This window comes from Pithys albifrons, chromosome 22 (genome assembly GCF_047495875.1).
Source record: "Pithys albifrons albifrons isolate INPA30051 chromosome 22, PitAlb_v1, whole genome shotgun sequence".
Classification (NCBI taxonomy): Eukaryota; Metazoa; Chordata; class Aves; order Passeriformes; family Thamnophilidae; genus Pithys; species Pithys albifrons.
The window spans coordinates 6,017,941-6,033,073 of record NC_092479.1 but is presented as its reverse complement, the minus strand read 5'-3'; the positions used below and the strand labels follow the sequence as shown (position 1 = coordinate 6,033,073).

General features: G+C 51.1%; 2 protein-coding genes across 2 annotated transcripts in view; both read right to left on the bottom strand.

The window, feature by feature from the left end:
* Positions 1-4,610: 4,610 nt before the first annotated feature.
* Positions 4,611-7,925, bottom strand: TMEM52 (transmembrane protein 52). Its single transcript, XM_071575769.1, has 3 exons — positions 7,886-7,925; positions 6,469-6,638; positions 4,611-5,843 (listed from the first exon to the last, which is right to left on the bottom strand). Exons 1-3 carry the CDS (start codon positions 7,915-7,917, stop codon positions 5,524-5,526), a joined length of 522 nt encoding a protein of 173 aa, XP_071431870.1. The 5' UTR covers positions 7,918-7,925; the 3' UTR covers positions 4,611-5,523.
* Positions 7,926-12,565: 4,640 nt separating this feature from the next.
* CFAP74 (cilia and flagella associated protein 74) overlaps positions 12,566-15,133 on the bottom strand; it is a 32,863-nt gene continuing 30,295 nt past the window's right edge. The window contains exons 36-38 of the mRNA XM_071575710.1: positions 14,900-15,024; positions 14,345-14,479; positions 12,566-13,101 (exon numbers count right to left, since the gene is read on the bottom strand). Of these exons, the coding sequence (XP_071431811.1) occupies positions 12,988-13,101; positions 14,345-14,479; positions 14,900-15,024 (374 nt within the window). The 3' untranslated portion in view covers positions 12,566-12,987. The remainder of the gene's footprint in view (positions 13,102-14,344; positions 14,480-14,899; positions 15,025-15,133) is intronic.

Genomic DNA, 15,133 nt, shown 5'->3' with positions numbered 1-15,133 from the left:
ACACACACGCGGGGTGGTTATTTTTGTGGCCGTCTGGTCACCTGGTTACTCACGGTCCTGTTGCCTTCCAGCCCAGCCGGGGTGATCTGCTGTGGGGGCAGAGCAGCCTCCTGTCTCTCCCTCTTCCTCCCTCTCCCTCTCTCTTCCTTCTTCTCCCTCCTTCTCCCTCTCCCTCTCCCTCTCCCTCCCTTTCCCTCCCTCTCCCTTTCCCTCCCTCTCCCTCCCTTTTCCTCCCTCTCCCTCCTCTCCCTCCCTGTCCCTCTCTCTCCCTCCCTCCCTTTCCCTCCCTCTCCCTCCCTGTCCCTTCCTCTCCCTCCCTCTCCCTTTCCCTCCTTCTCCCTCTCTTTTCCTCCCTCTCCCTCTTCTCCCTCCCTGTCCCTCTCTCTCCCTCCCTCCCTTTCCCTCCCTTTCCCTCCCTCTCCCTCTCCCTGTCCCTCCCTCTCCCTTTCCCTCCCTCTCCCTCTCCCTTTCCCTCCCTCTCCCTCTCCCTTTCCCTCCCTCTCCCTCCCTGTCCCCTCCCTCTCCCCCGGGGTGTCTCAGCTCCCTCTGCCAGGAGATGCAGCCACTGGGATGAAATGACACCACTCAGGGGAAAAGAACCTTTCTTGCCCCCTGGAGCTGAACAAAACTTTCTACTTCTGTCCCCTCAGTTCCTCCTTTAGTCAGGAATGTCGTGGTGATCACTGGAACCTGAAGTCCAAGGGCTTTTTCCAAATCTCACACTTTACCCAAATTTCTTTTCTATAGTCCCCCCTTAAGAGGGGGAGGGAGTGGGGAGGTTTTTTCCTGCTCTTCATGTCCCACACAAAGTTCATCATGCTCTGACTGTACCTGCAGTTCATTGTGACAGCTCAGCCCACACTCCATGAATTCACCCTCAGAATTCCCTGCAGGAAAAGGCAGTGCCACAGTCCCCATTTCCAGGCCAGTGTGGAGCCCAGGCCTGCCCCTCCTCCCTTGTGGGAAGGAAGCAGCTTCTGCCATAAACTGGAAAGGGGAAAAGCAATGCACAAAGAGCTCAACATCAGGCTCTTCTTTGGTGTTTCCTTTGTGAGCTACTTGGGGAAAGCACTGCAAAAACCGAGTAAAAATCAGACTCTCTAGTGCAGATTCAGGGATTTCCAAGTCTGAAATAGAAATGGATTTTTTTCCTCTCTCCAAGTGCCCAAGGTGAGCTTTGTTATTCTAAACAAAACAAAAAAAGTGAGATGGCTTTGAAAGTCTGTGTTCTTTTCTACAAGCCTTTTTTTCCTCCCAGGAAGATAAAAAGAGCTCTGGCATTTTATATTCTAAATTTTGACTGACCAGAACAAAATGTTTTCCCAGGAATGTGGTTTTGCACCTAAGCCTTTTTTTGTGCATTGACCTTAGGATGTAGAATTTCATAAAACATTTATTGTCTTCTCCAGTTTTTAGAGCACAATTCCCCTGTGATACTTTGTTTTCATCATCTGCTCTGAACAGGATTCCAAGGTTTGTCTCACAGTTTGAATTTTAATTGTGGGTGAAGGAAAGAACCTCTGCTATTTGCAGCAAAATTACTCAATGTCTCCCTAAGCAAAAAGAGTTCCAGCAGGTAAAGATGATTAGAATCAGAGGCAGGAGACAGCCAAGAATCTGGAAAGTGATTCTGGAGAGGTGTTTTGTTCCCCAAGTGAGCAGGTGTTGTGTCCCAGTGTCCCACCCATCAGCACTGGGATCCTCTGCCCTCAGAAACTGCAGCTGATAAAGATGAAATGCAGTTCAAAACCAGCCCAACCAAACCTTCTTCTGAGCTATTTGAGGACGGAGACAGACAAAGGCAACCACAAGGCAGACAAAGAAATGGTTTCTCTCTGACTTTTCCCATATCCAGACCCTGCTGATGCCTCACTCTGGATGCTGCAGGTTTACCACTTAATACTCTCCAAAGATTATAATGCATCAATTATAAAAGCCATTCTAGAGGTACCACTTTACTTATGCTGTTAACGAGCTTGGCTATAAAGGGATTTGCAACCCGAATTTCATGACAGAGCCAAGGTATAATTTGCTCTGGGCTATAAAGCCCATGAATTATTGAGGCAATTTACTTCCACGTCTGCCTTTTCCTTCTGAGCACAAGTGCTCGTGCTGGGAGTGTTTGTGTGAGAGGAGAGAAGGGCTGCAAGGCTGGCAGGGCTGGCGGCACCAACTGCCCCAGCACAGGCTCTTTCACACAGCAAGAGCAGCAGAAAGTGGCTGCCAAAATGATCCTTTTGGACACAGGAGAGAAGAAAGATTGCACGCTGTGCAGTGCCAAACTGAGGACCAAATATAGATCACAATTAAAAATGCAAACTTGGGTAATTACAGAGAGCGGTTTTTCCCTTAGAGATGTCACAAAGCTTGTGTGGGTATTGTCAGACTTGAAGAGATCTAGTGATGGTGAAAAACCACCAGCCTGACAAATCAGAATTTCTAGATCCTCCATCCTCCTGCTGTGGGACCAACCTCCCACTTGGTGTTCTTTTTAAACCTGGTTCTTATTGAAGTGAGGCTTTGGAATTGCAGTGAAATCCATGTCCTGCCTCCCTTCCTTCCACTCCACACTCCCAGCTAACAACTTCTGGATCCACTGAGCAGTTTCAAGCAAGCTGAGAAAGAACTGGAGGTTTCACAAATGTGATGTTTCCAAAGGTTTCATGAAAGCAGGAGCTGTGTAGAGAAGAGGGATCTTTTCCACTTCCCATTGCAAGAAAGACTCAGCACAAGCTCACCCTGCTTAAGCCCTGGAGAAGGCACACAAGAAAGACCTTAAGCATGTCCTAATTGTAACAAAACCTACTGAAGGTTACACGTCCTTAATGGGATTTGGTTGGTGAGTTCTAAAACATCAGTTACAACAAAGAAGTTAATTTTAATTCACCACAGTGGTGTTTGGAGCTCAGTGTCCTCTTCAGCTGCTCTGCAGAAACACTCACTGAGTGGAACCTGCCCACTAAGCCTGTTCTTACAGCTGTGAACAGGGGGTGGGGTGAGGGATGAGGGATGTGGGATGCAGGATGCGGGTGCAGGATGCGGGTGTGGGGTGAGGGATGCGGGGTGCGGGATATGGGAAGCGGGATGCGGGGTGAGGGATGCAGGGTGCGGGATGCAGGGGGAGGGATGCAGGATGAGGGATGCAGGGGGAGGGATGCGGGAGGAGGGATACGGGGTGCGGGATATGGGAAGCGGGATGCGGGGTGCGGGATGCAGGATGAGGGATGCAGGGGGAGGGATGCAGGAGGAGGGATGCGGGAGGAGGGATGCGGGGTGCGGGATGCAGGGGGAGGGATGCGGGGTGAGGGATGCAGGGTGCGGGATGCAGGGTGCGGGATGCAGGGGGAGGGATGCAGGGGGAGGGATGCGGGAGGAGGGATGCGGGGTGCGGGATGCAGGGTGCGGGATGCAGGGGGAGGGATGCGGGGGGAGGGATGCGGGGTGAGGGATGCAGGGTGCGGGATGCAGGGGGAGGGATGCGGGGTGCGGGATGCAGGGTGCGGGATGCAGGGGGAGGGATGCAGGGTGCGGGATGCGGGGTGCGGGATGCAGGGTGCTCGGTGAGGGATGCGGGATGCACCGCTCACACCGAGAAGGGCGGGACTGCCCTCTTGTGTCAGTCACTGCTGTTTCATTTGCCTGCTTTCTTATCCCCTTTCTGTTCGGGAGTGAGCGCTCAGCCATTCCCCTCCAACAGATATTCCTCCTCTGGAAAGGCAGATCAGATCCTTTTTTTCTGAGCACTGTCCTGATGGAAAAGCTCAATAAATACAAATCCATCTGCTGTATTTGTGGCTTGTGGGCATATATTGCTCTTCCAGCCAGAGACATCTGAACAGTTACCCTGGTTTATGCCCAGTCTCCATCATGACACAGAAAAACAAGACAGAGGAAAGAATAAAGCAGGAGAAATATAATTAAGAACGACAGAGAGGAGACACAAGAGAAGCAGATGTGTTACACCAGTCAGCCCTCCTAGTAAGGTACATGCAAGTTAAATATAGAGCTGCCCCTTCCCTGGGGAGCCACGGACAGCTCACGCACACGAGTGTGCCTGGCAGAGATCTTCATTTTTAAATCATTGCTGCTCATTTCCAGGGCAGTCCTTGCAGTAATGGTTGGCAGAGAAGAATAGTCCTCTAAAATCTGTGCAGGCTTTTGTGCCCACCACTTCTACTGCTGATTAATGACAGACACCCAAATTTGTGCTCCATCTGTTAATAGCACCGAGCACTCAGGGTTTCATTCCTGCTCCCATCCCACAGAGAATCCCAGAGCACGGAGCCACCCTGGGGATTGCTCATGTTCCTAACGCAGCCAAATTAGCACCTTGAATAAGTGATCCAAAGCAAATCACTGCTCAGGAGTGGACAAAATCCAGACCATTTGGAATAGGGAAGGGCAAGCAAGGGAAGGAGCTGACATTTCAAACAGGCCTCTCATAACCTGTATTTTTGTCTGGGCTGTGACTTCTGTAACAACTCCAAGCTCCCAGGGTTAAAATGATGCCCAGCAGGTCTCCTTCTATCAGGACTTCAGGAAGGACCATCTCTAAGAGTACTTTCTTCAGACTATTGCCCAGCCTGTACCTGTGGTATTTGTATCTATAACTTACTCTGGGTGTTTTGTGCCACTCTGCTCATTCCTGAGCTCATCTACGTTCTGAGCTGGACAAACTGCCAGGAATTTTCTGTGCTGTGCTGACTTAGACCTGACACCTGAGTGGATGAAACACTCAGTAATACTGAACCATATGGGCAAGTGTGTCTTTGGGGCTAATGTGTATTTTATCTGGAAAAAATGAATAGTAAAAGGATCCCACCCACAAGGCAGCTCATCTTGAAAATAGGAATTTAAAGATTTACGAAACTTCAAAACCAATCTCTTTGGGTCTCATGACCACCACCAACAAAGAAGTGTCTTTTCTCATCTGTCTCACCCCCTGCCTGTAGCTGTGAAACACAACAAGTGCATTTCCCTGCACGGGCTTCCCTGTCCTTGCTTGGCATCTTCAGGCTCATGAGGAACACGAGCCTTTATGCAGCACTTTGTCCTCAGCAATTTTCTGAACAGTTGATGTTCTCAAAAGAAGAGAAACTGCAGAAGCTGTTCAGTGTCACTTCAGAGGATTCCCCCTCCAGCTCCAGCTTGGGAAACTTCTGTCCTGGAACAACAACTTCCTGCTTGTACTGTTCTGAGTGTGTATTCCCAAGGTGGCAAAATTCCCCAGACCCTTTTTTATTGCTGGACACAAGGAATATTTTTTATCAGAAGATGAACAAGCATTCACGTCCCACTTCTACAGGCATTTTTAAACTGCTGCCCTTTTACCTCATTTCATATCCTTGAGGAAGCTTTACCAGGGGATTTACTGCAGTCACAGAAAACATTTCTTCTGGCAGATCATTACAAGGGCACTAGAGGAAACATCTTCCCACCATAACCTACTTATAAACCCAAACTCTTCACATCTTCTTAAATTCTTACAGTCCTTCCCTCCCTGTCCTCCCCACCTGAGATGAGTCAGATCCGTGGCTGTTCTTTTGTGCCATTTTCCAAAGTGTCTGAGTTTGCCTGTGTTTCTGGATCTCTGTTGGTTGTATCAGGTGGATCCTGGGTGGGACTCAGCCCCTCTGGTGTCCCCTGTTCAGGGATGTCCCTGAGTTTCTGGGGTTTCTGTGCCACTTCCACGCCCTGTTTTCCCATCTGGATGGCTTCATCGTAGGAAGGTGGCAAGTCCAGTGCATAGACAGTGTAGGCAGGAGGGGACACAGTGTTCTTATCCATATCCACAAACACTGCAGGGATCTGGACACTTGGAGGGTACTGCCATGAGCTGTATGCTGGGAAGAAAAGGAATTGAAAATAAAATGAAACACCTGCATGGAACACATATATAAAGGAGTGATCCTGCTTTTCTCCAAGGAATTCTGGGCTCATTCTTGTGGTGTCAGAACATATCACTGTATGCCTCAGCTGTTGGTACCAAATCATCCCTGATGGAAGCTGCACAGTGTCCCAAAGGAGGTATCAGGAGAGAAAACATCTCTGCCTGTCAGTACCAGTGATTGTGAAATACCTGGCCCAGCACAGGGTGGGTGACACAGGCCCTCAGTCAGGTGCAGACAGAAACAGCTGGGAATGCTCCATGTTAGAGACAACTTTGGCTGGAACAGTCCCTTGGAAAAAATGAGGGGATGGTGATAAGAACAGATGGGGGAGAGGACATTTAAGAGGTTACTCCACCTGGACTTTATTTTAATCTCTAAAGCACTAAATCCTCCTTGTCTTCTGCCCTCACTCCCTGTGTCACCCTGAGGACCTCCCTTTGTCTCTCCTGCCCACCCTGTGGGGCTGGAAGTTGTTCTGGGAGTGCATTGGGAAGTTGCTGTTGCTGCGAGGGCTGCACAGGGTCCCAGGCACAGGTTTCTCAGTGCTGAGGGCCAGGGCCCTGCCAGGGGTACTCACAGGTCACTGTGCTGTGGGCAGTGCTGTCACTGTCGATGCCAATCCCTGCCAGCTCACAGGGGTGCCGAGGGAACGTCTCCACCGGGAGCCTCTTCTTGCGGCAGCAGAATTTGACACAGGTCGCTGAGACCCCACAGAGCAGGAGCAGGAACACAGCCAGCAGGATCAGCCTTCAGGGGGGGAAAACACCATCACTGCACTGCTGTTGTTGTGCTGCTGCCAGAACTGGGCATGCAATGGGTGGAAGGCAGGCCCAGCCTCCCAGGGTTAGCTCCGAATGGGCGCTGGATCCTGAATTAGAAAGTTGGATCACAAACACTTCATCAGCAGCTGAGGCTCTGCTGCCCATGGGTACAGCCCGTGCTGGCTCACAGGGCACCACAGTCACTATTTTGGGCTGTATTTTTAACTTCTAGCAGTGAGAATGGCCCTGCTTTCCACAGGAAGAGAGGGGTTGTTCTTGGAGGGAAATACAAGCACAAAACTTCACAAGTCTGGGGCCTATACTTATAAAGAAGCACAGAAATTATATTAACTTATATTTATGCTTAGTTCTATCTCTAGCTGTTGTTTAGAGCTAGAGATTTATTTAACAATTTGCAGTGTACCCAGGTCAATGCACTGGTGTTTCAGGTTCTCCTCCACTCTGAAACTCCACCTTCCTGTCCCCCAGTTTCTCAGACAAACTCCCACTTCTCATGGAGACTTTTGGAAGCCTCAATCTTGTCTATGTAACTCTGCCTTTTTAAACAGTTCTATGCATCAGCACGTGCTAAGAAACCAAAGAATATCAACCAAAATTAGTCCAGACTGAATGAGAGGTAAAAGTAACCAACTCACTGTGTGTGCTGCCATCAAAGTTAATACCTGAGCAGAATGCAACCTGAAACTATGTTTGAATATCTGTAATGCTCATGTTAGGCCAGGGATGAATCCAGCTGTGCCCAGAGCTCCCTCTCTTACTGATCCTTTCCCCCTTTCAGTCACTCCCCCAGACAGTTCCCAGCCTGGGTGCAGAGACCAAGCCCAGCACGGAGGTGCCACCCCTGGCCCATAGAAGGGACGAGCCCAGGATGGTGCACGAGGCAATGTCAAGTTCCAGCAAGTCCCCCAGTGGAGCTGCCCCTGTGCAAGCAGCCAACAGCCAGAACAGCTCTGGCAGTGCAGGAGGAACAAACAAGCCCTGCAGTTCCATGCAGGGCTCTCAGAAAGGAAAGATGACACAGCCCTGGATGAATGCTGGGCCTGACACTCAATCTCCCCTGGGCTCATCTAATCCAGCCCACTGGCACCTCTCACAAACCAGGAAAGCCTTCCCTCCATCCTGCCCAAGAGGTGTTTTCATTCCCTGACTGCAAGTACTGCTCAAAACAGCTTCCAAACCATTCTGGGTTAGTAAAATTAATAACCAACTCACCAGACATACCACAGGCTTGTCCAATCAGACATGTTCTGAGGGCATCTGTGGAGGAAGGCAGATGAGCCAGAGATTTAAATAGCTACAAACAGTGTGTGTGTGACAGGGAATACAATCCCAGGGTTTCTGTGGTGGGAAAGGGAAAGCAGTCAGTAAGAGTATGGAGCAAAACCTCTTTGGATTTACTTCCAGAGATCTGTTCTTCAGTTGCAAAACCAGTGCAGCTGAGAACACGCAGAAAATCCCACTGTAGAAGTTGATGGCTGAGTCAATAAATGTTTTTACGAAGTGGTGCTTTACTGTTGCTCAGGAGAGAGAAAGGTGTGCAGGATTTCCCAAAACCAGATCAGAGTGTTGTGTAAAGGTAACTAAGATGAGGTGCCTCATGGCACAGACCTGCCTGAAAGTGCCAGCCCAGACAACTGCCTGTGTGCCCCAGTTATTTTTAAGTTATTTTTCCATAGCTCTAATGCAGCTAGAAGTGTTTTTTCAGCTCAATTACAGTACAAAAGGAGGAGAAAGAACAGCTTGTGTTATATTGCAGGAGTGCAGCTGCCACACTGTACATCCTGAACCTCCTGCAATGGATTTCGTGTACCAGAACAAAGGTTTTGGCCTTAGGGGAGGCTGTTCAGAACTCAACACTTTCACAGTCGTTTTGGGAGAGGCTTCTTCAGCTCAGACTGCAGAGCAAAGCCAACCAAGACACATTTGTAAGCTGGTAACCACCTTAGAGATCAAAAAAAGGAGCTGTGAGGGGTGGGCATCAGTGGGCACCGTCCTGAGCTGGGAGCGTCCCTGGATCCCGGCGGGAAAGGGCTGGGAACGGGCAGTGTGTTACTCACCGAGCAGAGCCCTCCGGTTGCTCTCGGGAGAACAGAGCGATGCCTGAGAAGGGGCAGAGCGGGACGGGAGTGCGGGCGATGCCTCTGCCGAGCGCTGAGCAGGGACAGCCACAGCCGCGTCCTCAAGGGCACGGTCCGGGCTGAAAGGGGACACCGAGCCCTCGGGGAGCCGCGGCCACATCGGCATAAATAACCGGCATCGGCATCATCGGCGGGGGCCGGGCAGGGGCAGCACCGCCCCGCTTTCGGCCGGTCCCGGTTCCTCCGCCCGCCTGGGCCGAGGTGTCAGGGCGAGGAAAGGCAGAGCCGCAGTGCCCCCCGCGCCAGGCACAGGCTCTGCCCCTTCCCCAGCCCCTTCCCGAGGCCCTGCCCCTGCCCTTTCCCCTTCCCAGCCCCTTCCCCAGCCCCTGCTTCCCCAGCCCCTGCCCCTTCCCCAGCCTCTGCTTTCCCAGCCCCTTCCCCAGCCACTGCCCCTTCCCCACCCTCTGCCCTTTCCTCAGCCCCAGCCCCTTCCCCAGCCCCTGCCCCTTCCCCTGCCCCAGCCCCTTCCCCAGATCCAGCTCTTGCCCCTTCCCCTGCCCTTCCCCTACCCCTGTCCCAGTCCCAGCCCTCCATGGCCAGGAGGTCGGTGGTGGGACACAGAGCTACAAAGCTCAGCTTTCAGATATTTCTCTGGAGCAGGTCGGGGCTGCTGCGCGATGCTCTTCCCAAGAGGAAATAACCCCCCAGGTGTGCCAGCAGCTGGACACACCCCCTGTGCCTGTGCTGTGTCAGAGAGACTTGGAAGAAGAAATAAAGGAACGAGAAACCTGGTATGAAAAATGTGAGTCTGAAACAACTGTTTGGAAGAGCAGATAATTTCCCTTACTAAAACCAGTCTTGTTGAAACACACAAAACGTGACTGGAAAGTCGCCACTTGCTCACTGAAGATCAATTTGCTCCAAACTAATCTAATTATCCTCAATACTCCACATGTAGAAATTCCACATCTCTACCCATTGCATGTTCTCTGCTCTGTCCAGCTGAGGAGGGCAGTGATGGAGCAGGTTTGGTGGGCACCTGACCTCCAGCCAGGGCCATCCCACCACAGCACCAGGGAACCACACCATGGGGAGCACCCATGGACACGATGCCTGGGAAGATCCAGGGGGTATTCCCTACTTTTGCTTCAAAAGGCCCAAGCCCAGTGATTCCAGAGGCACATGGCACAGTGACCTCAGTGTTTCCCTACAGGACTGCTCAGGGTCATGGGGCTGTTGCTCATGAAGAAAACCTGTGTTCATATGTGTGAAGCAATTGCTGAAGTCACTGTTGGAGGAGCAGAACATGAATTAATAAGATGTGTATGACACTAGTGCTTGTTCTCTTACTTTCTGCTTTAGAAATGAGCTGGATTTGCATTTTAAGACCCTACATGGATGTGAATTGCTTGTTAAACCAGAACTGCATCAGCACTAGGAGTTTATGTTGGCTTTTAGATCCAAATATGAAAGCACAAGTCTGTCCAGTGACCCAAGAGTGGTCACAGTTGCAAAACTCATTCTGAAAGCAAAATGGTCAGAGGTATAGAGATCTGTAGCTTCTAGGAAAAGCAGACATGTTTCTGAGGTCACAGTTTCCTTACTGTCCTCACAATAAGGGCTCATTCCCTACAGGAGTCCTGTAAGAGGGAAACAGAAATCCCAGTGACATATTCAGAATCTCCTGGCAGTTTTAATGCCCAAGGTGCTATGACTGGTAACTGCTTTGGAAGCACAGGACTGAAAAGGACTCTGTGTCTTCTCAAGGGATGAAGTTGCAGGAAGGCCATGGGTGCTGTGCTGAGCCCCTTCTGGGCACTGGGAGCTGCACTGATCCCTGCAGGAGAACACACCAGTGCCCTCAGCTGTGTGCTCAAGGAATTCCCTACAAACTCCCTACTCCTGGCTCAGCTCCGTGTGTCTGTTACCAGGGGAATTGTTTCCAGTCATCAGTGTCCCAGCCAGTTTTCTGTTTCCTGTATTGGAGAAAGATCAAAAACTACTTTTGCACACACTGTCCATAAGAATTGTGTGGGTAGGAGCATCCACGTAGAATTCCTGATTTTTCAGTAGCCTGACTGCATGTTGGATCATTGCAAGTTTGCATGGAGAAGGTTCCAAGTGTGGTCCTTCTCACTGGAATGGCAGTGGAATGTTCAGGGTTACATTTTGCAGACAGTGTAACTGGGCTGTTCCCTGTTAAACTGCAGTTGTGTCCTGGAGAATCAGCACAATCCACACACATTCCCAGTGGATCTGCTTTCCCACATCACACAGTTTGTTGTCCCTTTGCCATCAGCCTGTCCCTCTCATGGCTCAAGTGCTGTCCCTCACAAGGGCGGGGCACATCCCACTGTGTGTGCCAAAGGAACAAACCACTCCAAGGAGAAAAGGAAACCCCAGTCCTGCCCAAACCAGCCACTGTGCCCCCAAGTCAAACATGATTCCTTTTGAGGCTCCAGCTGAAATAACAGGCTTTTCTCTTATGGAAGGGAATAAAACCTGTTCAGATTTCCACAAGCGCTTCACAGAATGTCAGCTGGCAGAGTTTTGTTTTCAGCCCTCCAGAAACAGCCATCTATTCCTATTACCCCTGTCCAACCCTCCCCATAAGAGAACAAACACACACTGAGATTTAAGCACAAAAACTCGGACCAGTGAAACCCAGAACCTGATGGATCAGCACCTGACCTCTGGCAAGTGGAAGATTCCCAAGGCAGGGGTGTTGTTTCCTGGTGGATTTTTTTACATTGTTTTCAGCACACTAAATGCTTATGAGAGTCTGGAGTCTAACTTATTCTCAGCCATTACTTTTCAGTTTCTAAGAGTGAAATCTGAAGGATCATCATCAAAAAGAATGTACCCAAATCCTGTGCCTGAAATGATCCTTCCACACCCACAGGCTGTGCCCTCCCTGCTTCCTGAGCCCTTCCCTCTCCTTGGTCACTGTCCCTGTGCAGCACCACATTCAGCAGTTTTACTCCATGGAGTGGCATTGACTCGCCCTTTTAGGGCTGTAGGAGAACCAGCACACAAAATCCATTGTCCCCAACCCCAGCCCAGCTGTGCCAGGGCCTCCAGTGCAGGCAGAACTGTCTCTGGCTGGCACTGCCACCCCCAGCTCCTGCCCCCTCCCCTCTCTGATGCTGCAGCATCTGCAGTCTTTAGATTGAAGAGTTAAGTGACTCCACTCGATGCATTATTAAATGGGAACAGATCTCAATAGATCAAACAACTGGCTGGAAGAACAAGGAACTCCCTCATCACTCACACAAGCTTCCTCTGATGGGGGAGACCAGGGAAGTATCTCTTGTGACAACTCTGCTGCTGTTCCTGCAGCTCCAGCTCCTCATCACCACAGGAATATTTACAATTAGAGTTTCCACTTCTGATTGCATCACCTAAACCAGTGACTTAACAGCCACAAGGGGCAAAGGGCAACACGCCCTGGGAGTGTGGGGAGGAAACTTTGTCACAGACCTACCCTGACTCAGGACAGAGTGTGATACAAGATGTCAAAGATTATCCACGTTCCCAGTATCTGCTGAATCCCAACTCCCTCCACTGCCCACCCTGTGGTGCCTCTGCACCTTCCCCTGAACCTCCTGCTGCTTCCTGACACAAGTTACACCTGCAGGGCCCTCTGGCCCTGCCAGGAACAGGCAGGAATCTCCTCTTAGTCAGAATTCAGAGGAAAGACAGTATAGAAACCAAAAGCTCCTGGACAGGCAGGATGTAGGGCAAGTGTCTAATCATATCCAGGGAACAGCAGGGGCACTGTAAAAATGACTCCCCAAATGAGCTGAAGGAGGCTTGAACATGGAACTTTATTCTGGTCTTAAAAGAGAAAAAGTCAAGGAGTTTCCACATTCTATAAAAAGCATCTGAAATTGGAGAAAGACACCTTGTTTGAAACTCACCTATGTGGATATAAACCAGATACTCCTGATGGAATGGCCACCTTTGGGAGACACTGGGATTAACAGCAGCTGTAGTTACTGGGCCCCTCATTAATTCTTTCCTCTACCACAAGATTACTGTCCCAGAGTCAGCTGGAAAATTAAACTGGTGGCCCCAGAGAGAGAACTTTGGAGGAAACAGCAGAAATATTACATGTCCCTTCCCTCTTGCCTCCCTGCTCCCCTCAAGTATTTGCAACAATCCCAGAATCTTCCCATGTTTTCCAGAGATCCAGTAAAATCAGCCTCCATCCTCCTCTCCCTTGGCCTGGACGCCTCACTCGGTGGGAGCACAGGCAGACACGACTCTTGGCATGAACAGGACTCGGTAACATTCTGTGATGTCACCCTTCAGGGTCAGGAGGGCTGTCACAAGTGGAGGGTCACTGACCTACAAAACACCCACACACAAACCCAGCCTGGTTTTCTGTGCAGAGAACAGATGAGCTGGTCAAGGGCTAAGCCCTGCATTTCACAGGTCAGTGCACCAAGTACCAGCCATGGGTGCAGGTCACTCCCTGCCCGCTGTGCTGGCCCTTTGCTGATGCCCAGCCATGCCCAGGCTGCACTCAGGGAGGTCTGGCAGTGACTAAGCCTCTGACCCCAGAGAGCCATAGACACTGTGACAGGAACAGCAGAGCACAGCAAGGCTGGGAAGGAAATGGATCCTGTCAGCCACCAGTGAGTGCTAAATCTTGTGTAAGAACCAGTGCTCACCACGAGGCACAGTGTCAGTCTGGGACATCCTGCCAGCCACTCCACTGCCCCTTTGTGCATGTGATATCAGCAATCTTTTAATTTGGGAACAAGCCACTCTTTCTGGCATCCCACACACAGGGAGTCAACTCTTCTAGTCCCCAGGAACACCCAGGGAGGTGAATCAGATGGGGCATTCACAGCCCCATGGGGATGTTGGGGCCTCAGAGCCACCCTCTGGGATACAGAAAGGCAGAAATAGCCAGGGAAATGGGGCTCCTAAAGTGGAAAATAAAAAGGACACTGACTTCCAGGAATACGCCAAAGGAAAGGCAGCTTCTGGCCAAAGGAATGTGACCAGTGTTGCAGAGAGATCCCTATAAAGGGAGCCAGCAGGGCTGCAGGTGTTCCCTTGGGCTCCTCCAGTGACTCAGAGCTGTGTCTCCATTGACAGCAGCAACACTTTGGCCTCCTGGTGCTGTGACAGGGACCTGGGAAAAGTCATCCCAAATTCCCTGGGATAAGGTGGCTGTTCCTGTCCCTGCCCAGCGAGGGCGGCCCATGCTGGGGAAGCCTCTGAATCACCCACCTGATCCCAGTTCCATTCCCTGGGGGGGTTTGTACCAGCCTGGGCTCCTTTGGTACCTACAGGTGTTCTGTCATCCCACCGTGTCCAAGCCACCTGTGCTGCTGATACCCAACAGGGGCTTTGGGGGGTGACACCCCAACAAGAGACTTGTGTGACACCCCAACATGGGCTTTGGGCAGTGACATCCCAACAGGAGCTGTGGGTGACACCCCAACAGGAGCTTCATGGGATGCCCCAATAGAAGACTTGTGGGACAACCCAATAAGAGCTCTGGGTGGCCCCCCAAGGATGTCCCTGTGTGTGACCCCCCCAAGGTTGTCACCGTGTCACTGTCGTGGCTGTCACTCACCTGCAGGTCGGGAGGTGGCGCCCACGACACGCGGACACGCTGCTCCTGCCCGCGGTCCAGCGTTCCCTTGGGAGTCTCCAGCTCGATCCCTGCCTGCTCCAGCTCCGGCACCGAGTCCAGGCTGAACTCCACGGCCTGGGAACACACAGAGCATCCTCTGGGACAAACCGGCTCAGCAAAGGCTGCGCTGCCCTTTGCCAAACTGCTTCTGCCCCTTGAAACTCCAAGGATCCACCTTGGTCATGGCTATCACAAAATACTGTCATAAAATTGAGTTCTGGGCCCAAACTTCTGTATTTCTAAACTAGGAAAGCAAACTGCTAAATTAAGCTTGTTGCTGACTTAGTATGATATTGCTAATTCCTTGCATATTAGCCCCCCCCTCAATGTTTTCAAACAGTAATGCTTGTGTGATGTAAGCTAATCAGAAACCCTGAAGGCTGTATTTTTTCATTTACAGAGTGAATTTTGGACAGAAGGAAGCAGCAGCCATCTGTGCACTGTCAGAACCCCCCACAGCACCTGACATGAACCTGCAGGTTTTATTTCCCTCACCTTCTTAGCCAGCAGAGGGGAGTCCATGGCCCCCACCCTGAGCTCTGCCCTGGCTGGCTCTGCAGGGCCCCCTCCATCCACGTACTCCAGAAGGAGGAGAAGGGACCTCACGGGCTCCTGTGGGTCTGCACAAGGACAGACAGACAAACCTGAGCCACTGTCAGCTTGGAATGAACATAAATTGCACCAGGGTGGGTCAAACAAGTGATGTGACAAACCCAAGAGCTGGCACAC

Bases quoted from the DNA above. Each gene is read 5' to 3' on its own strand.
- TMEM52 (XM_071575769.1), bottom strand. From the start codon at position 7,917: ATGTCTGATTGGACAAGCCTGTGGTATGTCTG. The intron at 6,639-7,885 runs GTGAGTTGGTTA...CCCCCCCTGAAG, and splicing joins ACAAGCCTGTGGTATGTCTG to GCTGATCCTGCTGGCTGTGT. The intron at 5,844-6,468 runs GTGAGTACCCCT...TTTTCTTCCCAG, and splicing joins TGCCCACAGCACAGTGACCT to CATACAGCTCATGGCAGTAC.